General features: G+C 42.3%; 1 protein-coding gene across 1 annotated transcript in view; it reads left to right on the plus strand.

Moving 5' to 3' along the window:
- Positions 1 to 22,801, plus strand: part of CCDC178 (coiled-coil domain containing 178) — a 357,941-nt gene that overhangs the window by 137,650 nt on the left and 197,490 nt on the right. The window contains 2 exon segments of the mRNA XM_073331282.1: positions 7,169 to 7,314; positions 10,831 to 10,990. Coding sequence (XP_073187383.1) covers positions 7,169 to 7,314; positions 10,831 to 10,990 — 306 coding nt within the window.

Consider the following 22,801-nt stretch of genomic DNA (forward strand, 5'->3'; position numbering starts at 1 on the left):
TCATGTTTTTCTTCCCCAGATATCAGAGTTCCAAATCTGAGAAGTTCCTGGGGTAAATAAAGGGGATCAACCTTGTGGTGATCCATAGCAGGGGCAGTAGAACTGGGGTGGGGGCCAGGGTTGGGGGCTGTAGTGCCCCCACAGTGGAAATGTTGTGTGGGGCTCCATTTCCATGTGAACTCCCACATTCTGGGATAAGAGCCAAACCCAGAGGTGTGTCTGGTATTGGAGATGAGGTAGCTCAGGCCATCTGGTCCCTGGCCTGGCGAAGCTGGGTACAGGAGTGGAGAGGCCTTCCTCCACATTTGAGCAAATAACAAGTGCAGCAGGCTAGGGGGAATTGACTTGGGCAGCTTCCATAGCACTATTCCTGGTGGGTTCGGCACAAGTAGCCTACCAAGTTGTGAGAAATGAGCAGGTGAACTCCTATCCTGTGGAGAAGGTTTTGGATAGACTGGGACTGACTCCAGAGGCATACTGGACCAAACTATTCCAGTGTGGGGCACAACAATGGGTAGTGGCTCCGATATTATGAGATCTTGCTGCTTGGTGGTTATGCCTAGAGACTAGCTCCATAGAGAAAATCATGGACCAAGTGGTCCTGGAGAAGTTCTTGAAGGTCCCACCCATAGAAGCACAGAGATGGGTAAGGCAATACTAACCTGCATCAGTAGGTGAGGCAGTTGAAAGGACAGAAGCCGCCTTTGAAACTGAAGGAGCCGGGCAGCCTGAACTGTGTAGCAAACTAGGAGTGGCCTACTAGGGGAGATCAGACAAGGGGCTACCCCGATCTGGGTAGTCACCAGGAAACTCTTAGTGGGAGAGGGTCCTGAGTAACCCAAAACACGGGGATGCACAGGACCTACCAGGGCGCCAGTCTGAGGAAGTGCTTTTGGGGTTGGCTGGGTAAGTCCCATTGTGTGCTTCAGATGTGGCAAGTCTGGATATTAGGTGAGAATGCACAATAATGGAGTGCAATTACCTGTGTTGCTATACAGCCAGGCTTATGGTCTAGGGTCTTCTCTTAATGGCACTAGGGTTCACTTGTACATGGTACTAGTCAGGCTGGGAGGAGTGTCAGTAGAAAGTCTTGTGGACTCAGATTGTGGGTGCACCCTTGTCTGGGGAAATGTGATATTGTCAGAGAAGATGGACTGGAATTTACCCAGAGATGTGTCAGGTATGCAAGGTGAGATCTGGATCTACCCCACAGCAGGGGTTGAGTTGGGAGTACAGGAGCAGAGAGGTCAACTACATATTAGGGTACTGAAGGATCTTCTGTGACTGATGATTTTGGGAAGAGACTGGTTGGCTTTCCCAGCTCTGATACAGAGGTAAGGTGTTATGAATCCAGAGCAGCAGTGTAGGGTACAGAAAACCAATGGTTGATCAGAAAAGGGGTGGAGAGAGCTGAAGATTGCATGAAACAACTGATAGGGGCTGAGAGGAAGCCTTCAGTCATCTTCAGAGCTTATTGGAACATCTTAAAAGAGAATTGACAAGAGCTGCAGGAAACCTCCCAGCAGAAGATCATCAATCAGACAATAAAACCTGAACAAGAATTAGCATAGTCTAGAGTGAAGTTAGAGTGTGGAAAACAGCAGTGCTTGATGCTGGAGCAGACATTGGCCACACTTCAGATTGAGAAGACTGTCAGGGAACAGGAGCTCATGGCACAGATTCAAGAGTGGGCAATGGATGCCCAGTGGGGACCCAGATGGACCTTGTTAGCATGCAGATAAGAGGCCGGGGTGAAAGTAGTGGCCCTTTGAAGAGGGGGAGTCAAGGGACAGTTTTATGGCTCCCATCATGAGGACTGGGGGACTGTCAGAACAACTGGTAGCTACAGAATGCATGCTACAGATGAGAAAGAGAGCAGCTGGTGATTCAGGAAGAGAGAGGTTGCCTCCTTCTGGTGTTTAATCTGCTTGAGGGAGAATTAGACCTTCAGCATGTGGGTCCTTGAAGTCCCAGAGAAGAAAATGAGGCTGTATTGACTGTGTCATGGTGAAGGTATGGACTGTAAGGCTTGCCCTAAGTGTGGGCAAGGTCTTCAAGGAGGGAGGAGTTTACCAGGGTGACATTTAAGAGGGAGCAGGGCCAGTGCAACCTGTGCCTCGTTAACTGACCCCATTAGGGTTAAAACAGGGCACCTGGGTCTAGAGGGAAGGGAGACCTGGTGAGTCAGAGTTCGGGAATTGCAAGAAGCAGGAGCAGCAAGAAGTTCCTGTGAGAGGTAAAGGGAGGGGAAAAAAACATGAGGTAGGCTGTTTTTTGTTTGTTTTGCCTGTGTTGGAAAATAAAAACTACCTGGAAAGAGAGTGGTTGTGGCAGTGAGTCTTTTGGGAGCTGGGGAGAAGGCCAGTTTATTACACGGTCCAGTGACTTAACCATACGACTGTCCTTTCTTTCTGTTGACTGTACCTTAAGGTCCTGTTTCCAATGGCAGTTCTCTTTTGCCAGAAGATTCAAGGAACTTCATGCCTTCTCCTGCTAGATACAGGGTCTACCAGGATAAGGGTCCTTTCCTGAAAGGTTTTCCTGTATGTCATTTGAACAAGGAAGTAGCCTTTCCCACTCTTTTGTCTTAATCCACAAAATTCCAAGTAGGGTAAGCTACATTGCCTGGACATTAACAGCTGTCTGAATTTATCTTTGCTAAGAACTGAGAGATTCAGAGTGGTTATTCATATTGCATCAATATCCTAATTTAGGAAAGTTCAGGCATTCTTCCAAATAGTTTCAGAATGGATTGAGAAAGCATGTATTTCAAGCCTGCATTACCACATGGATGGAGTCTTTGTGGGAAGAGAGATTGGAGGTGTTTCATGGAAATCTACAAGGCAGCCACCTAGACATCAATTCTCATATTCACCAAAAGCTCTCCATGTGTTGTACAAACATAATTGGATGCAGCCTTTGTCAGAAAGATGCGGCTGGCAGCTGTTAGACATTCATCCCTTCCTCCTGTATGATTTTTTTATTGCTGTAGGAGGTCCCAAGCAATTAGACTGGTTGAAGAAGAAAAGTAAGAAAATTTATTTTCTTTGAGATACCAGTCCAGGCCGCCACCTTGGAAAGATTAATACAATGTCCTTTTATAGTTTCCTGTTGGTTTTACAATTGTTCAAGGTCATTCTTTTTACCAGAATTGCTTTCTAAGTCGCAGCTGAGTTCTGAGCTGGTAAGCCGTTTCAGCGTATACTGGGGAGAGAAGGATAATGTGTCAAAAACTTAGTTATTTGTTTCTCAATTTGCTAGCAGGGAAGAACTATACCCAAGCAACTGGCTTGGTATAGAAATTAATGAAGAAAGGAAGTTTAACAAGTATGGACAATATCCCCTAAAATCAGCAATGATTTTATATTTACTTCTAGATCATAGATAAAAATTTTGAATAGCGTTGGCTGATCCCTGTAGAACGCCACTTCCCGCAGCTCCCATTGTTTGGGAACGGTGAACCGCGGTAGCTGTTGGGGGTCGTGCCTGCGGACAGCCAATGTAAACAAACTGTCTTGTGGCCCACCAGCAGATTACCCTTATGGGCCGCATGCCGAAGGTTGCCGACCCCTGTCATAAAAGAATGAAATCAGGTTTGTTTGACAAGATCACCTGATTGTCTCCATATCTGTTCTGGAGCATCACTCCCTGTACACTTGGAGCTGGAGGTGTAATTTCCTGCTTGGGTACACGAATGCACACTAGCTTTGATTAGAAGTGCAGTAAGGCTGTGGGATGGGCTAGTCACCTTGAGTACAATCCCTCCCAGGACCCTAGGTACTTAGTTGGGCAGCTTGCCTGTCCCACCTCCCACTCTGCCACAGCTACACTTTTTGTTTTTAGCATTCTAGCTCAATCACATGTTTGTGCGTCTACCTGAGTTGAAAATTATCCCTCCAGCTCAAAGTGTAGATGTACGCTTAGAGGCAAAGTACCTTATGAAGATTTGATTTCTGGATGGATTCTTTCAGTTATCTTTGAGGTATATATCCAAGATGGGAGGTCTTTTTCCTCTCAGAGTAAAAGTCCATCAGACCAAGTGTCAGGCTGTCACCTGGACAGAAAGGGGAAAGCATCTGAAAAAGAGATTTGTGAAGCCGATTACTTGTAAGTGCATGCGCTCCTTTGCTAACCACCGTAGTTTGGGTATTAATGTGTTTGCTGGTGCACTTTTCTGTGATGCTTTATAAGGGCTGTAATTCTTTGTGTGTGTGTGTGTGCAGAGGCGGTGAGTTATATCTCCACGTGGTGCCTTGGCATCAGCGATATTCAGAGCCCGGGGCCCAGCTCCACCAATAATTGGGGCTGGGTGTCACCCTCGGCCCCACCTGCCCCCTCCCCCCCCACGAGAGTCCCCCGGCCTCCTCTTTCTGCCCCCACGCACCGCACCGGAGCAGAGCATCCCTGCCTCTGAGGTGCAGCTCCATGCTGTCTCCCTGCATCAACTTCTGCTGCTGGGTCCTAGTGCCCCCCAACTCGACTGCCAGGGCAGACTGACTCTGAGCCTGCCCTTCCACCTCCAACCCTTCCCTTTTCCAGCGTGACCCTCCACCAGTACAGGAGGCCCCCCCACCGGCAGTCACCGCTCCTGCCCCATGCTGGGCAAGGGGCAGCCCCATCCCTCACCCCCAGTGAGGCTACAGTCAGGGGCAACAGCAGGGGAGGAGGTGCACGCAGCACCCCCGGCACCCACCATGAGGGAGGTGAGGGAGATTCCTGGACCTGAGAGAGGTCCTAGGAGCACATGCAGTGACAGTGGTGGGGGTGAGTGTGCTGCTGGGGGGAGCAGGAAAGGGGGGCTCCTCCCCCAGAGCTCGCTGCTGCTGGCAGGGAAAAGGCTGGGGGGTGTCGTCCTCTCTGGCCCCTGTCCCGGAGCAGCCTGCCTGCACCTCAAATGCATCCCCAGCCCTGCCCCACCCCAGATCCCACACCCCCAGCCAGAGCTTTCATCCCCCCACACACTCTCAACCCTCTGCCCCAGCCCTGAGCCCCCTCCAACACCACAAACCCCTCATCTCCAGCCCCAGCCAGAGCCCTCATCCCCCCCACACTCTAACCCTCTGCCTGAGCCCTGAGCCCCTCAAGCACCCCCAACACCTTATCCCCAGTCCCAGTCAGAGCCCTCATCCCCCTTTACTCCAACCCTCTGCCCCAGCCCTGAGCCTCTCTAACACCCCAACCCCCCCAGCCCCAGACAGAGCCCTCACCCCCTACACCCCTACTGTCACCCTGAGCCCCTCCCACACCCCTCATCTGCAGCCACAGCCCTCACCCCTGCACTCCCTCCCATCCCCAAACTCCCTCCCAGAGTCTGCATCCCAATCCCCTGCCCCAGCCAAGGGCCTGCACCCCAGACCTCCTCCCCCACCCAAACTCCCTCCCAGAGTCTTGGGCAGGTGTGGGGGGGTGGAGTTTGGGCAGGGACAGGTTCTGGGCACCACCAAAAATTATACAAACCTGCCGCCCATGTGTGTGTTTGTGTGTGAGATCAAGAGGTATGTTTCCTCCTCCTTAAATTCAGCTCATTTACACTGCTATTTAGACAGGTTTCAGAGTAGCAGCCGTGTTAGTCTGTATCCGCAAAAAGAAAAGGAGGACTTGTGGCACCTTAGAGACTAACAAATTTACTGGAGCATAAACTTTCGTGAGCTACAGCTCACTTCATCGGATGCATTGTTGAGCTGAAGTGAGCTGTAGCTCACGAAAGTTTATGCTCAAATAAATTTGTTAGTCTCTAAGGTGCCACAAGTCCTCCTTTTCTTATTGCTATTTAGAGTCCATTAGTATGGATTACTAGAGCTACTCTTTGTAATTTTTCCCTATATGTAAAATGGGTTTCTGTTAAAGTAGCTCCAGCCTCCCACCTGCTTATTGTTGTTCTATAGCTCTCTTCTTTCGGTGTATTGGTTCTGGGGAAATTGCAGTCCTGGTTATACTGTGGGTATTAGCGGTATTGTTTGCTTGCATCATGAGCCTTTTTTAATTTTCTTCATCCATCTGGTTGTCACCTGTGAAATGAGAAGGGGCCATTGCATTTCACCTGATTCTTCACCAACTGTGTAACTAAAAGCCAAATAGTCTTTGCCATACTGCTTGGATACAATGGAGATATGAAAATCAAGACATACTTTAATATCTATGGTGAATTACAAGTATTTTGTGAAAAACAGTTCTTCCTATTTTAAGTTTAAATAATTTGGTCTCAGTATGCATTTGAGAGGCAATGTATCTATGGATTAGAAAAGAGGACTGTAGTTCAGGATTTTTATTTTTTACTCTCAGTTGTCCCACTGCCTGTATTATGGAACAAGTACCCTACAAACAGTTCTTGTCTGAAAATTTTGACCTATGTCTAAAGGCACCTGTATCTTTACACAATTAAATAAATATACTGATATCCAAAGGTACTGAGCACATACAGCTCCCATCGAAGCCATTAGAAGCTACAGTTGCTAAGTACCCCTGAAAATCAGGACTCTTCTTCGATACATGTCTAAGTGTGGAGTAGTTGCCTATTTTAAGGCACACATTGTGCTTTTAACTTTTTGTGCCTTAGTTTTCTACTGAGTAAAATTGGGAGAATATTTTCTACCAAACTTCATGGAGATGTTGCAAGACTCCATTAACATTTGTTAGTATTTTGATAACCTAAAGTGAAAGTTGCTACCTAGGATCCTGATCCTGCATCCATTGAAATCAGTGGGCACAGAATTGGGCCATGTGTGAAAAGTTTTGTTTATCTTTCACCTGCTATTGGTGATTTTGCATATGCAAGCCCTTGTTTGTTTGAAGAGGCCAACAGAATTATTAGAAGCTGTTTGTTATGTATATGAGAGCACAGATTAAGAAGGGGTGTGTCTATTAATGAAGAAGGTATTATTCAATATGCAGTTGTGAGGATACAAATATTAATAGCAAGGTTGTGCAACAAGTTGAGGAACAATAACTTAGACGTGTAAAATTTTGCCCTTAAAGAAACAGAATTATTTCAATTGCACTAAGTGCTTCAACATCACTTCTGAAAACAGTTCTGTGTCTTCAGGTATGCAGTTTCATGCATCGTTGCTCATAATTGTGCACTTAAAATACAGTATCTAGAAATCTAGCCCTCCCTACTTTACACACTATATATATACACACACTCACACATTTTCTTCTTTGTTTCCAGGGAAAATATTCAGATGTTTCCTGTCGGCTAGATGAAACCATTCACATTATTGAAAATTTTCAAAACAGAATTCATGAATTAAATGAATTAGCAGAGACAAAGCAAAGACAAATTGAAACTACAGAGAAATCCCTCATAGAATTGAGGTAAGAATTTCCATTCCTATCAAAGTTTTTTAAAACGTAGCTTTTATGTTATCTGTACAGTATTATTTATCGTAAATATAATGCAGTTTTTATCAATAACTTGAAAGTATTTTTGTCTGATTATGCTTTGTGGGTTTTGTGCATTTGTAGAAGACATTCATGATAAATTGTCTGCCTGGTAAATGGTATTTCAGGCATCAGGACTATTTTCCAAAATCTAATAAAATCCATGGTCAGTTGCATCTTTAATTAATGGAGGATTTCTTGTGTTTTGGTTTTTCTCTGTTTCAAGAAATGTGGACTTACACTTACTGTGACTGATGAGTCCTGAAAATAGTCTCCAAGGGCCCTATCCAGCTGAAAATACCTGTAGCCTTCTAGGCCACGCAAGCCTTGGAGGGCCATATATGATGATTGCACAGCAGGCTTACTCTTCTCCAGGATAAAGGTGAGCCTGCTGTGCAATGTCAAAGAGAAAATAGCTGTGTTCTGTTGAATTGCAAAGTTACTTACAGGATGGGGAAGTCATGAAAAAAGAGTTTCTTGCCTCCACACACTTTAGCTCCCTTCTTCCAGCCACGTTCACTTCCATTTGCAGGTGCTACACATTCCCAACTGCCTGGGATTGGCTTCTTCCAAACCTTGATTCAAGAAGAATGATTCAGCTGAACCTGGTGTTCCGACCTCCAGTCTAATGGACTCCAAAAATACAGAGGATCAGTGCTCAGCATCTCACATCCCGCGGTTGCTACTGACATCCATTTGATCAGTTTCATGCAATGGGATGCTGTATCCCAAACTCTATTCCTTGGTTCTGGCCAAGAACCTTTAAGAGCAACTGAAGTTGGTAGTGAAAGGTTGTAATGTTTGTTTGTTTTGGTCACTACCAGTAACTCTCTGGTTCTAAATAGTTCTTGAGTTCAGCACTCCTTCTGCTGAGGGATTCCTCCAAATTTTTCCAATTCCTACTCTTTAAAAAGACCATTGATTTTGAAATTCTGTAAAGAATACTTTGAATATTTCTTGAGCCTCTGCTTCTCAGGTATCCCATCTCACTCTTAAAGATCTGAAGTCACTCCACTTCCAAGACTTGGATCCAGATGATTGAAGTTGCTTGTTCCCCATCTAATTTTTACCATTCTCCTCTGCGCAGAGACCATACAGCACAAGCAGAATTCTTCCCCCATGTGAATTGCTGGAAAACTAAGATAGTGCACCTACAGCATCTATGGTCATTGGAGCACACAGCCTTTGTTTAAAAAAAAAAGGAAGGGGGGGAGAAAGAGAAGGGAAAGGTTCTTTCTCATTGCTTGCTACTTCTTGCTGATTGTTATTTCCCTTTAGTGAGGATTAGTGGTGCGTATGCAGAAGAAAGGAATATTTCTTGTCTGTTAATTTCTTTTATTCTATTAATGTCTCTAATAATCTGTCCCAGCAGTTGGCATTTTATGTACATATCTTAAAGAAGGCTTTCCCTGGAGCCAGTTCCTATTTTTGGGTGATATACCTAGTTAAATGTTAAACATGCTTATATATTTGGATTACATATTTTACTTTTGGGTGGAATGGTGATTGGTTTAAGTGATTGTTATACAACTTTAGAAGAACTCTTCTGGTAGTTTGCAAGATGGGTAAACCCAAGGTTCCCAGCATCCTCTTCAAAATGCTTGAACTGACCCCATCTATGAGGAGAGAGATCAACTCATCTGTGAGGATTAGTGTAGATGTTGAGAAAATTAAGGCAAGTAGCATGTAAGAAACTTTCCTGTTTGAGTCTGACTCAGTGTCTTAGACCCAGTGACAAAAGATCATTCAAATACCTCAATAGATTTTTAGTCTGTTCATCAGCAGTCCTATGATATGGGAGTTACTGTTTCTGTGAAGAAACCGTGCATACTTGAGGGAAGCAGCTGGAGGCAACAGCCCTTGATTCCAGGTGCTGATTCCTGCCTGGCTTGATGGAGAAACTGGAGACATGGGGTTCCTGCTGCTGCCTTCATTCATGGCTATTGCTTACTTTCTAGCTTACTCTCTCACACTGTTATCTGATCTCCTCTTCCACTTATTACTGTTTAACTGAAAAAAAAAAAAAGCAAAAGCCTAAACATAAACTACAAGAATAAAATAGAAATTTTGACCTATATAGTACTAAAACAACAGTACTATAAAATTAAAAATTTTCCAGAGTAGGGGCAGCTGTGTAACTGAAAAGACTACCACAAATCCCTATGCTAACACACTAATTAAGGAAAACACAGTCCCATCCTAAAACCAATCAAGGCAACCCAATAAAAATGGTGAACCATTTTGAAAAACCTTACTGCTTTTCACTCTCCCTCGGAAAAACAAAAACCCTATAGAAAATGCATAGAACTAGCAATTCTAAGCAAGAACCTACCACATTGCCAACTGCACCAAGCTCCTCTTGTCTCACTGGGGGTAGAGAGGGGCAAGTTTGATTGGATTAGTGGGAGATAGCCAACACCTGGGGTCCTAAGGGAACTGGGAGTGTGCATACTTAATCATACTGGAACCTTTCCCTTCCCTGTGCTAACTGCCTACATAATGTGCCTGAGACATAAGGAGAAGGAAATGGGAGCAGAGGGACAGATTAAGGGGCACATGCTGGTGACAGGGACAAGCTGGGGGGAAAGAGTGCAGAAGGGTCTGTAACCAATAGAACATACTTTCCTCCAAACCTTGTAATTGAACCCAGGATTCCTGAATCTCAGCATTTCTGTGCTTTCAGCAGATAGCTGTAAATCCGACTGGCAAAGTATGTATCTCATTCCTCACTCGTGTCTAGTTCTACTACTGCTACCAGATATGATGTTAGTAAGTGGTAGAGGTCTGTGCAGTGGATGTAAAGTTTCCAGTACTGCTGATGACACATGTGAGATCACCATGATTATACATGAAGGGATTTTTGTGTGTTTGCTTTTTTTAAAAAAAATGAAGGAAATTGCATTACTCACACCTCCCCCCAAAAAGCTATTTTAAAACAACATTTAGGTTACAAAGTAAAGCACTGAAAAGTTAGGAAATGCCAGACTTAAGGTTTCCTGTGCAACCTTTATTCATCCCCTTGTGTATATGTATTATGACAGTCTTTAATTACACGATCAAATACTATATTATCTATAGGACTCCTAATTTGCTATATTTTATTTTTCATATCCTTTTGTGTGAAAAATGCGACTCCATTAGTAACATGAGTACTCATATATGGACCTCTGAGGAAAATGAAAATTATAACAAGTACATTTTAGAAACCTTTAAAGATGGCCTAACATAGTAGTCTGATGGAGATGGATTAGTGGGCAGAGTACATGTGAGGTTGTTCAAAAGAACATGTTATATCTATCACATGGTTCTATATCGTTTTTCAAATGGATCTTAACATATGTGAGATTTGTCTGTCTTTTTGTCTACAGTAAAATTAAATATTAAACTATATAAGGTAAGACTAAAAATCAGTTTATAATAATTTTTATTAAGAACTTTTTTCTTTTAAAGGGAAAATTTTAGTGCTGTTAGCTGTAAGCAGGAGAAAAATCAGATGATAATTGATTACCTCCAGAATGAATTAGAAAAATATGAGAAGAGAATACAGCATGAGGAAAAAACATATGGAGAATTACTATGGACTCGACAGAAAAATTTGGAAGATATGAAGGTGGGTACCATTAGAACTGTTTTGTTTAACAGAAGTAAAACAGCATCACTTAAATCTGGTTAGTTACTGACTTCTTTGAAATACTTTAGCACAATTTTATTAAATTTTCAGTATATAAGGGCACAATCTTCTTGGCAATATGCAAGTAACATCCCCTATTGACGTCCTTTGCTATTTTTCTGTGTTAGGACTGTAGGATCTGGTCCTGATATTCCTAAATGACTTCCTTTAGGATAAGTATACAGTTATTAATTTGATGCTGCAGTGCTAATTTTATATGTATGTTTAATGTGTTAAGTGTTTCCTGTTCCATTTTCCTGACCTCTGTTCTGCAAAGCAATGTACACACTAAATCTTTTATCACTTTATAAATTGGAAGGCAACAGATATTCCATTATGGCATCTTCTATATGAAATTTGACTAGAACACTAATGCTGTATTTGGCACCAAGCAGATGGACCCCCTGAGCCTGTGTAGAGTTAATTGCAAAATCAGGGCCTAGTGAAGCAGAAGTTTAGAAAATACAGTTGCTTTTGCTACAAAACTCTTACGAGAGATCAGATACTGTAAAATTCCCTAAATTCTATATTGAAGAATTATTTTCACATTTTAGCTTTTCTATCTAAGATAAAGAAAAATTAAGTTGTGGGGGGTTTTTTTGTCACTGACAACATTTAATTTCTGTTTGTGCTTTGCATACAACTGATATTAAAAATACTTGCATGGTTCTAAGAACACTGATTGATTAATATTTTTATCTTCAAAACAATCTTAGATTATTAAAATTTGACAGAATTTTAAAAATTTACTTTATTGTACTCTTCACCACGATATCGCTTGTTTCGTTTTTGCACTTCACTCAGAATAGGCATTGAAAATAGACTAATAGCTTCTATTGTAATTTTTACTTAGTTTCACTTTTCAGCTTTGATGTACTAGCACAGTGGTACTGTACAGTATTTTAATTGCAAACACTACAGGGCACTGTTTAAATCGAAGTAAGATTTTTTTTTTTCATTCAGATATTACCAAAACAATGTATAAAACATTTTAGTTAACACTGGACCTGTTTCTCTCCTGCCTTTGCACACTGCAGGTATTTACACTTGTGCAAAGTAATACATGTGAATGTGAAATATCAAATCACTCCACTCACAATAGTGGCAGTAGTGCTTTGTGCTCACTTTGCATTGGTACAGTGTTGTAGAGAATAAGGCCCATTATGTTTTTCAAAACTTGGTTTTGTTTGTTTCTACAAAGCCTGTGTTGATCAGAACATACAGGAGAATGAACATAAATACAGAGGTAGATTTAAAAGTTTTGCGACTTCATTAACTGTTAACTTTAATGGGAGACTGCACTAAACCCACAAATACCAGGCATTCATTTGGGTTCAGTGCAGCGTGAAATGGATAACATACCAAATAACCAATATTCAGGCTTGCCCCTCTTCAGCCTAACCCTGGGGATTCACCCTCTTGCTCTGTCTCTGTTACTATAAGGCATGTTTTCTACTTTTTTAATCATTCTCAAGACTCTTCTCTGAACTCTCCAATTTATCAACATCCTTCTTGAATTGTGGATACCAGATCTGGACACAGTATTTCAGCAGTGGTCATACCAATGCCCAGTACAGAGGTAAAAAAACTTCTCTATGTCTACTCAAGATTCCCCTGTTTATGCATCCAAAGGTTGCATTAGCCCTTTTGGCCTTAGTGTCACACTGGGAGCTCATGTTCAGCTGATTATCTACCACAATCCCCAATTTTTTTCGGAGTCACTGCTTCTCAGGATAGAGTCCTTCCCCCATTCTGTAAGGCCTACATTCTTTCTTTCTAGATGTATACATTTACATTTAACCTTATTAAAACATATATTTTTGCATGCATTCAGCTTACCAAGCAATTCAAATCGCTTTATGTTAGTGACCTGTCCACTTCATTATTTACTACTCCCCCAATTTTTTATGTCAACTCCAATTTTTTATCAGTGATAATTTTATGTTTTCTTCCAGGTCATTGTTAAAAATATTATGTAATGTAGGGCCAAGAACCAATCCCGATGGGACCCCATGAGACACACACCAGCTCGATGGTTATTATATTAATGTATGTGTATTACTATAACACCTACGAGCCCTAGTCAAGGACCAGGACCCCATCGTAAGAGGGCTGTACAAAAACAGAACAAAAAGGCAGTACCTGCCCCAAAGATCTTAGATCTAAGTGCTGTGATAGCTTCTTTAAACCTTACATTCTGCAGATACAAAACAGTGTGCTTTCCCAAAATGTATACTAACATATACACTTACATTCCATACCGATGTGCCTGGTATAAACACATAGAAAGCTGAGGATCTCATCACAGACACTGGGATCATATTTGAAGAGAGATTTCCAAAAAATACTCTTCAACATGATCCCTTGGCATGCTATTCTTTTAGCTCTAGCACAAATACAGTTCAGATTATATTATTACCTGCTACAGTACTTACATGGTTAGTATCCTATCAATTAAAATAATTACAAGTAGGATTATTCTGTTTTTTGAAGCTGGAGAAAGAATTCCTGAATAGCCAAACTCCCTCCCTGTCCCTTCCCAACCTTAAATCTAGTCCCACATTTAGGTCTAGCTATTGGATGAACCCTAACAATGTGCTTCTAAAATGCAGATTCATATACCCATCAAACAAACTTGATTACATATGAAAATAATAATCTGGAATAAATTCTGTCGCACATAGCATCCAGAGATATACTGATATTTTATATTTTCTTTCAAAGGATAGCAGTGGGCATCACTGTCTAGTTCTGTTCAAAATCCTTAATGAACAATAATTTCTTCTAGAAGGTGTTCTATTCTATTAATTAATTACAATGGTGTGTGATACTAGGGTGGTTAATAATAGATGGATATTTCGTTATGATAGCTTTTAAACTTGAATTTACAAATATCAGTTTTTCCCCAAAAATTGAAGTAGACCTCCCCAAATATATACAAATATGTTTTGTTTGAAACAAATTGCTTTCCATAGTGGCAGGGCTTTTTCTTTCCCCCCAAAAGTACAGGGTGACATTAAAAGTACCAAGCAGAGCTGTGCAGGAACTGAAATTTCCATTTCACTGTAAATTCTGTGATTTTGAAATTTGTTTCATTCCAAAGCTGAAAGAGAACAAATAATTTCAAAATTTCCTGTAAAATGAAAATGTCCAGAAGTAAGTTTCGGTGATGACAAAAGGCATTTTGAATGATAAAAAGTTCCACTGGAAAAATTCAACCAATTTTAATGCCAAATCATGATATGATGCTTCATCAGCTAGCATTACTAATGAAAGCTTATGCAGAATGATGTATGTCAGCAGTACATATTATAGAAATAAAATATCACCATGGTTCTTCAATATCACTCTTCTATGGGTGCTCCATTGTAGGATGTGTATACACCGGTGTGCCATCAATTGGAGATTTGAATTAGAAGTGTTTGCACCTGTGCACCACATGGCCTGCTGCTTCAGGGTGAGGCAGATAGGGTGAAGCAGTTCCTTTTCAGCTGCCTGCAGCTCGAGACAGAGCATCTGCATGTCTGCTGCTTCCTAGCAAGTACTTAGTCATTCTTCCATTATTCATTTTATTTCTTTTATTTTTTTAACGTATTATTAAGTTATTTGGCATAAATTTATGCCTTGGGGAGAGGGTGTCTCCACCTACCTTTTCTTTTCCCCAGTCTCCAGGACTGATTCCTTGGCCCTCTTAGCCTTATATCTGTTGTATGCCGAAGGCCCCAGGATTCAAAGACTGTCAGACTTGCAAAATGTTTTGTGCCCGGAGCAATGGGCATTATATCTGTCCCTGGTGTCTCAGAGACTCTCATGTCCCATCCCAAGTGCAAAGTCTGTATGGTGTGTAAGAGCAGGTCTTGCAAAGGGAGCTGAGCTGAAATTCTTCCTCGTGGAACTCTCAGGGGTTTGAATTTCCCCACCGCCCCTGAGTATTTCAGCACTTCCCAGGGCTTCTTTGGAGATAAAACATTCCAAGAAAAGAAAGTCTCCCTCTACTGAGAGAAGAAAAAGAGATAAGTCACTTCTTAGAACTGTTTCTGAGAAGACCTTGTGTCCCAGAATGGGTACCTCTGAGGCTCTGTCAGGCATCGGCACTGGGCCATTGGTACCATCTAAACAGACCTCTCAGGATAGCACTGAGACTCGTCAAAATCAACCATGTGAGAAAGTCGAAGGCAGTGGTACTGTCTGTTACTCAGACTCATATGGAGCCCTCTCTTACCTCTGCTCCCTCGGATCATATATGCCTGGAGCACAGAGATCCCACTTTGACAGCTCCTTTGGCACCAGCTGCAACTACCTTCCTGTCCTCACAACTAGTTCTCCAGTACCGCTCCCAGTCTAGGCTATACATTATAAAAGCTTTCCTAAAAACTTTAGGTTTCTTTCACAGGAAGACTTCTTCATTGGAGGAACCATTGTCACCCCTTTACCTGAGAGTTTACCACAGTACCTCTGTGCCTGCCAACCACCTCCTCTCTTCAGGTTCCAGCAAGTGTTCAACCCTTGGTACTTACCCATCCACCTGTCTATATGCTGCAACCTCCTGTAGGATTTCCGGCACTGATGCCTACAGCACCAATGCCTACTGCCCCTCCTTTGGACTTGGGACAATACTGAGGATCAGAAGTCTTCATTAGCTTTTTCTCTGATGCCTCGGAAGCGTACCCTGACAAGGACTTCAGAAGCTGCCACATGCCCATTGAATACGAATTCCCCTGGGGTCCCTTCTCCTACCCACCTCTTCAGTGGGATATTTTGGGATCCCTGGACAACCTATGGGGACCAATTGTGTAGGGCTTCTGCCCTCAAGAGACCACATCTGGAAGTTCCCCAGTCATCTCAACAATCACCGGCACTGCACTCATAGTCACCAGTGCTGCATGTTTCCCTGGTATGGAAGGAAGATCAGGAGGTTCCACTGCCACCTCCAGAGGAGGAGATACATCTTTTTCCTCTCCAAACAAGGCATTGATGCCAACACCACCATCCTATGCAGACAATTTTAGGTAATTTCAGTACCTAATGAAGAGACTTGCAGTATCTCTTCAAATCTTGACAGAGGAGATATGAGAGTCCTGGGCACTCTCTGATGGACATTCTTCACACCAGTCTACGTGAGGAAATAGCACTGCCCGTTAATGAGGCGCTCTTATCTCCAGCCCGTAATTTGTAGCAAACAACTGCTGCCATCCTCACAACTATCTGTAAAATGGGAGACAAAAAAATTATCTACCAGTCAGTGGGCTGGAATATTTCTTCTCACACCCCAGTCCCAACTCCCTGGTAATGGATGCAGTTAATGAGAGAAACTGTCATATTAGAGGTTTCAGAGTAGCAGCCGTGTTAGTCTGTATTCGCAAAAAGAAAAGGAGTACTTGTGGCACCTTAGAGACTAACAAATTTATTTGAGCATAAGCTTTCATGAGCTACAGCTCACTTCATCGGATGAAGCTGTAGCTCACGAAAGCTTATGCTCAAATAAATTTATTAGTCTCTAAGGTGCCGCTAGTACTCCTTTTCTTTTTGTCATATTAGAATTCAAGATCCTATGCAAAGGAGGACATGACAACAGCAAAACAAAGACACTGAACTTCAGAAAGGCAGATTTCAATCAACTCAGAGAAATAGTAGGCAAAGTCCCATGGAAAGACCAATTAGGAAGAAAAAGTCAAAGGGGGCTGGCAGTTCCTAAAAGTTGTAATACTAGAGGCTCAAAATCAAGCTATTCTGATGGAGAAGAAAGATAAGAGCCACAGGAGTCCAATATGGCTGCACAAGGAGCTTTTTAGCTATCTAAAAACCAAAAGAGATACATATAGGAAATGGAAGGAGGGGCATGTCACCAAGGAAGTATAGAGGGAATAGTGTGAGAGTGTAGGGACAAAATCAGGAAAGCCCAGGCAAAGAGTGAATTACAGCTGGCAAGAAATGTTAGAGACAACAAGAAGGGGTTCTTCAGACTGTGGCAAATTTCCGGCACTACTTTGATGGGTCTCGCGCTTTCTCTTCTTGGGGACAGTTCAGGGCATCGTTTCTCGCCCCTGAACTGGGGTATTAACTGCCCCACTAGTGTCCTAGAGGAGGGGAGTGGAGAGGGAGGGACCCGGGCCCGCCCTGTACTCCGGGTCCCAGCCCAGGGGCCCTAGGGATAGCGGTAAACCGCTTGAACTAGCGGTTCCTTCCCCTGGGCTTCTTCCCTCTTCTGCCCTTCAGCTTGTGGGGCTTCCTGCTCTCCCTCTGCACAAGTGGGCGTTTCTTTACCTAGGGTCTTGGTCTTCTTAGCCCACCGCAGCACTTCTCCAAACTCTCCTCTGCTTCCCTCCAAACTGGTCTCTGCTCCAACTCCTCCAAACTGCTCTCTGCTCCAAAACCAATCCACTCTGCTTCAACTCCTTCTCCTGTCTAATTGAAGCAGGAGGCTTTTATCAGGTGACTGACTTCAGGTGCTCTAATTTGCTTCAGGTGCTTTAATTAATCTATAGCAAACTTTCTTCCCTCTACAGGGAATAAGGCTCCCTTCTAACACTCTCCTGCTGCCCTCTGGCCATGCTGTATCACAAGACAAACATGTCAGACAAAAAAGAAAGATCAGGGATGATGTGGGTCTGCTGCTCAGTGGAGAAGGTGAGCTGGTAACAGAAGATGATAGGAAGGCAGAGCTGCACAAAGCTTACTTTGCTTCAGTCTTCTCACAAAAAATAAGGTGGGACCAGATGACTAGCAAAGTTACCATAGACGTTACAGGGGAAGGGATGCGGATTAGGATAAGTAAAGAACATGTCAAAGATCTTCTGACCAATTTGAATGAATTCGGATCAGTGGAGCCTGATGGTATTCACTCCAGGGTACTAAAGGAATTAGGTGGAGAAGTCTCAGCGCCACTGGCAAGAATGTTTACAAACTCATGGATGACAGGAGAGATCCCGGAAGATTGGAAAAGGGCTAACATAGTGCCCATCTTTAAAAGGGGAAAAAGGAGGAGCTTGGGAACTATAGACCAGTAAGCCTGACTTTGAGGTAGAGCCACCTACTTGTGTAACTTGGAAATGATTTTTGATTTGGACAACATCTACACAGATTTAGCCTTTACTAGACATTATTCTATCACCACAGCATCAATATTGGATGCAAAGTTTGGAAAGACAATCCTACACCCACTATTTAATAAGACTCTGAACCCACCTCCTGCTGGAACTGCTTGTGAGTCACCTGGGAAAAGAAGGTTACTTACCTATATTGTAAATGTTGTTTTTTGAGATGTGGATGCACACATATTCCCCGACCTATCCTCCATCCCTCTGTATTGGAGTCTTCAGCTGGGTATTTCAGTGCAAAGGAACTGAGGGGGGTCAGGGCGATGCTGCCCTTATGTACCCAGGGGAAGGGCGTGAGCACCACCCCTATGGGTACTACTAGGCAAAATTCTCCATATTTGGTGCTCTGGGAATGCACAGACCTGAGTGGAATATGTCTCCACCCACATCTTGAAGAACAATGGTTACAATACAGGAAAGTAACTGTCTTTTCCCAAAACAAAGGGCAGTTGGAGGGCAATCCTAAGACTCAAAAACATGACTACCTACATTCTTTCGCAGCATTTCAGGATTGTGATCCTGGCTACCATAATCCCTTGTCTGAGTCAATGGGATTGGTTTACTGCTCTCAACCTTCAATATGCATATTTTCATGTCGCTGTGCACTCCTTCCATAAATATTTCCTGTGGTTTGTTGCTGGTTCAAAATCTCACCGACATCATGCCCTCCCCTTCAGACTTTGGATGGCCCCCATCAGTGGGGGAGAACCTGGAGCATTCATGGCTCACTGCCTTATGTTACCTTCTATTGTGACAAGGTAATACTACGGCCCAATCCTCGGTTTATCATGTAAGTTTCATCAGACTTCCATATCAACAAGGATATCCATCTGCCAGTATTCTTCACCAAACCTCCCTCTTCCAGAGATGAGATAAGCCTTCACACTGTAGATATTTGGAGGGCACTACCCTTCTATCTGGATAGGACTAAATGCTTTGAGGTTTCCCCTAGGCTGTCCATACCCTTTTCTGAAAGAATGAAAGGACAATCAGTCTCCTTTTAAACATTATCAGGTATTGGTTCATATTCTCTGTGTATATAAAGTCTGCTGCAGTTTCCACGATATGCATCTGATGAAGTGAGCTGTAGCTCACGAAAGCTTATGCTCTAATAAATTGGTTAGTCTCTAAGGTGCCACAAGTACTCCTTTTCTTTTTGCGAATACAGACTAACACGGCTGTTACTCTGAAACCTGTCATTATCAGAGTGGATTTCAAGTTGCATCATAACCTGTTATAAGATCATTGGGATACAACCACCCTCCCCAGAGTGTCAGCAAATTGCATCAGGGCTCAATTCACTTCAGTTACCCTCCTCAATGACGTTCCCATCACTGAAATTTACAGGGCCACAGCTTGGTCTTAAGTTCACCTGTTCTCCAAATATTACACTACTCTATCTGCATCCAATACTGATGTGACCTTTGGTGATGCTGTCCTCTGCACCATCTTGGATTCACCCCCCTCCGTACCCATCTCAATGTTGAGTTATTGCTCGAGAGTCTTCTACGGTGGAGTTCCCATAGGGACATGTACTTGAAAAAGAAGGAAAGATTACTTAATTTTCAGGAACTAGAATTCTTCGGGATGTTTTGTCCCTCTGGGGGCGCCACCTCCTGCCCTCCTCCTCTACTATGGAGTCTCTAATTCTGTAGTTGAGAAGGAACTGGTGCAACAGAGGATCCATTCTTCCTTATGTGCCCTCGTTCTGAAGCATGAGGCCATGTGGTGCATAGGCATAGACCTGCAGATACTGCTAATCCAAATCTCTGGTTGAGAGCACACAAACGTGTGCACACCATACAATGAAGCACCCATAGAGTCAAAAATCTCAAAGAACTCAAGTTATTGAAAGGTAAGTAACCTCTCCTTGTGGTGAATGTACTAAAAATATTGGAGGAAAAACTAAATCAAACCAATCTATTTCCTGAATAATATAACATATATTAGTTATCTTTTATGATCTATTAGAGATCTATATAGGTCATCTTGTTTTTCTTCTAGCTATTTCTTTCAGTGTGTCAGCAGGTGTTACCTTCAGAACAGTCACCATATGTTATTTACAAAAAATAATTTTAATCAACATTAATGTTGTTTAAAGATAGGATTGTAGCATATGCATGTAAACGCAGGAGTTTACATTTCAATACGTGGCAAAAGATGGAGGATATTTTTTTAAAAGCTGCAAAGAGCCACAACTCCCTCTAGGCTATTTTGTGTGTGTGCAGGGTAAGGGTAACAAATCGTCTGGCTATAAAATTGTCTTTAATTAGTTGACTCAGTGGCTTCCAACAGTGTGCTACACTAGTATGTGGGAGTCCCATGTTACAAGATAGACTTCTGAATCTCACTCCCTGCTCCTGGGTAGACTTAGCATATTGTGAATGTGACTTATATGGTGTCCTGTGGGGAGTGCTGACAGTATTACCCAAATAACCATCCTACTGTCTGATTTTATTGGCTTATGGGGAAGTTATACACCTGCCCTCCTGAGGAATATGCACAGCTGGAGTCTGGGTGCCATGGTGGTAATAACATTTTGAGTGAGAATGGAAGGGATGAAAAAGGGGAAGGGCAATGGGAATTTAAAAAACAGATTTGTCTTACTGCTCACTGAGAGGCAAGTCATATGGCAAAAAATACAGCAGCCCCGACTGTAAATGTAGATTAATAGTATTGCAACAGTCACAATTATGATATAAAAAATGGGAACAATTACCAGTTATGGTGTCTGATAGTGAAGGTTGTGCTTAACCTTCTCACTCAGAAACTTTTGAAAATGCTTTTGGTCTTTGTCCTTAGAGTTGGAAGAAATTATCTTCTGCAGTTTTTGAGTTATCGGGTAAAAATATACTTTGTGCAATAAAAATTGCATCAGTTTGTTTCCCTACAGAGAACTAAAATACCATCGGGACATTGAAACTTGACCTGTTAAAAATTCTTCTTAAAGAAGACTATGTTTGAGGAAAAAATTGGCTAGAAATTAACAAAGTTATGCACGCTTGAAAATTACATACTGTATATGCACAGAATTGTATTTTGCCAAGTCTAAGAGTTTGCACTCCTGGAAATGTGGTCTATATTTTTTTTTCCAGAAGTGCACACCCTTTTCAAAGTATGTTAATGGGCACCTGGTGGCCTTTAGGATTTAAAGCAGCTTAAACGTCTATGCCACCTTAATTCCTTAAGACAAGTTAAGCATCTATACTGACTTAAGGACTTAGAGGTTTAAGTGCTTACACTGCCTTAAATCCTTAAAGCAGCAGTGGAGTATTAGCATTTGAAAATCATTTTCTTTTATAATAACTAAAAATCAGGGAAATTAAATGCAAAAAACACTACATTAATGCAGCATGAAGGATGCAGTTATACTTGAGAGAAACAGGAAATTCAAAAGCTTGTTCCTTCAGCAATATTAATTTGGTCATATTATCAGTACACATGTATGCTATTCTTGTTAATCTAACTGAATATCTAAATTGATACTTGCTGTTTATATTAAATGTCTAACATAAAATATACAGGATGTCTAATATGGCTGATTTAACATAATCGTAGCAATGTTGAAATTTGCATTTTCTGATTGTGTGTTAATTTTAATTATGTAATCTTAGAGTAGTTATTGTGGTACTTAAGCTTCAAACTGCATTGGGGACAGGGTACCTGGTTCTTGGGGGCATTCTGCTTGTGCTGAATGAGTACATACCAGAATGTCACATCTTATGCTGGTGCAAATGAACCTAACTCTACATCCTCTGGGGAGCATAGCACTGGGGCAATGCTATTCCTCCTCTTAGTGCTTAGTGAACATGAAGACTGGAATTATGCCTGATTTCTGTGCCGGGGTTGAAGAGGGAGGAAAGTGGACTCCTTTGCATCCGCCCCCTGCCAGGTATGTCCGTGGAGAGACAGCCATAATCTGGCCTTTAATGCTGTAGTATTTTCCATTTAAATTGAAATTAACTTTACCTGTATAAAATCTGAGTTGGACTTTATGTGGAATGGTGGCAGGTGCCAGGTTGGGAAGGTGAAATTCACCACCCTCCACTTGGAGCTATGGTGTCAGGCTGCAGTGCAGTCTCTCTAATTTATGTTAGTTTATAGGATTTTGTACAGACTGCAGATTCTCTGTGCTATTAGCTTGGAGTTTTAGGACCACTATGCAATCACAGTTTCTGTGGCCCATCCTCTGACCTCCTCCAATACAACCTTTAGTGCTGTAGCACAAGAAATATAGCAGCCTCACTGCACATCAGCTCAGCTAGTGGCCAGCACATACTTAGCGTCATCTTGGGATGTAAGTAATGTTGAAGGCTTAATCTAAACTCTCTGCACAAGGGGTAACACCATTTTAATTGTGGTTCTTTTTTCTTTATAGCATATATTGTATTTCCTGGACATATTTTTGATGATCTCAGTTACTGTGTTAGTTTGTGTCCTGTGTTGGTTGGTTTTAAAAAAGTTCAGGAAATTCATTCTGCATGGAGCATTCCAAATGAGTAACGTTATAGGCAAAAAAAATCCTATAACTAGAGATGTATGTATGTTCACAGGTTGTCAATAGAAAATGTGGATATTATAAATTCATAGTCTCTCTGCGATGTGTATTTTTAATATTTCACATAAAAATTAAGCAAGGTAGGCAAAGCACTGT

Source organism: Lepidochelys kempii, chromosome 2 (genome assembly GCF_965140265.1).
Source record: "Lepidochelys kempii isolate rLepKem1 chromosome 2, rLepKem1.hap2, whole genome shotgun sequence".
NCBI classification, from domain to species: domain Eukaryota; kingdom Metazoa; phylum Chordata; order Testudines; family Cheloniidae; genus Lepidochelys; species Lepidochelys kempii.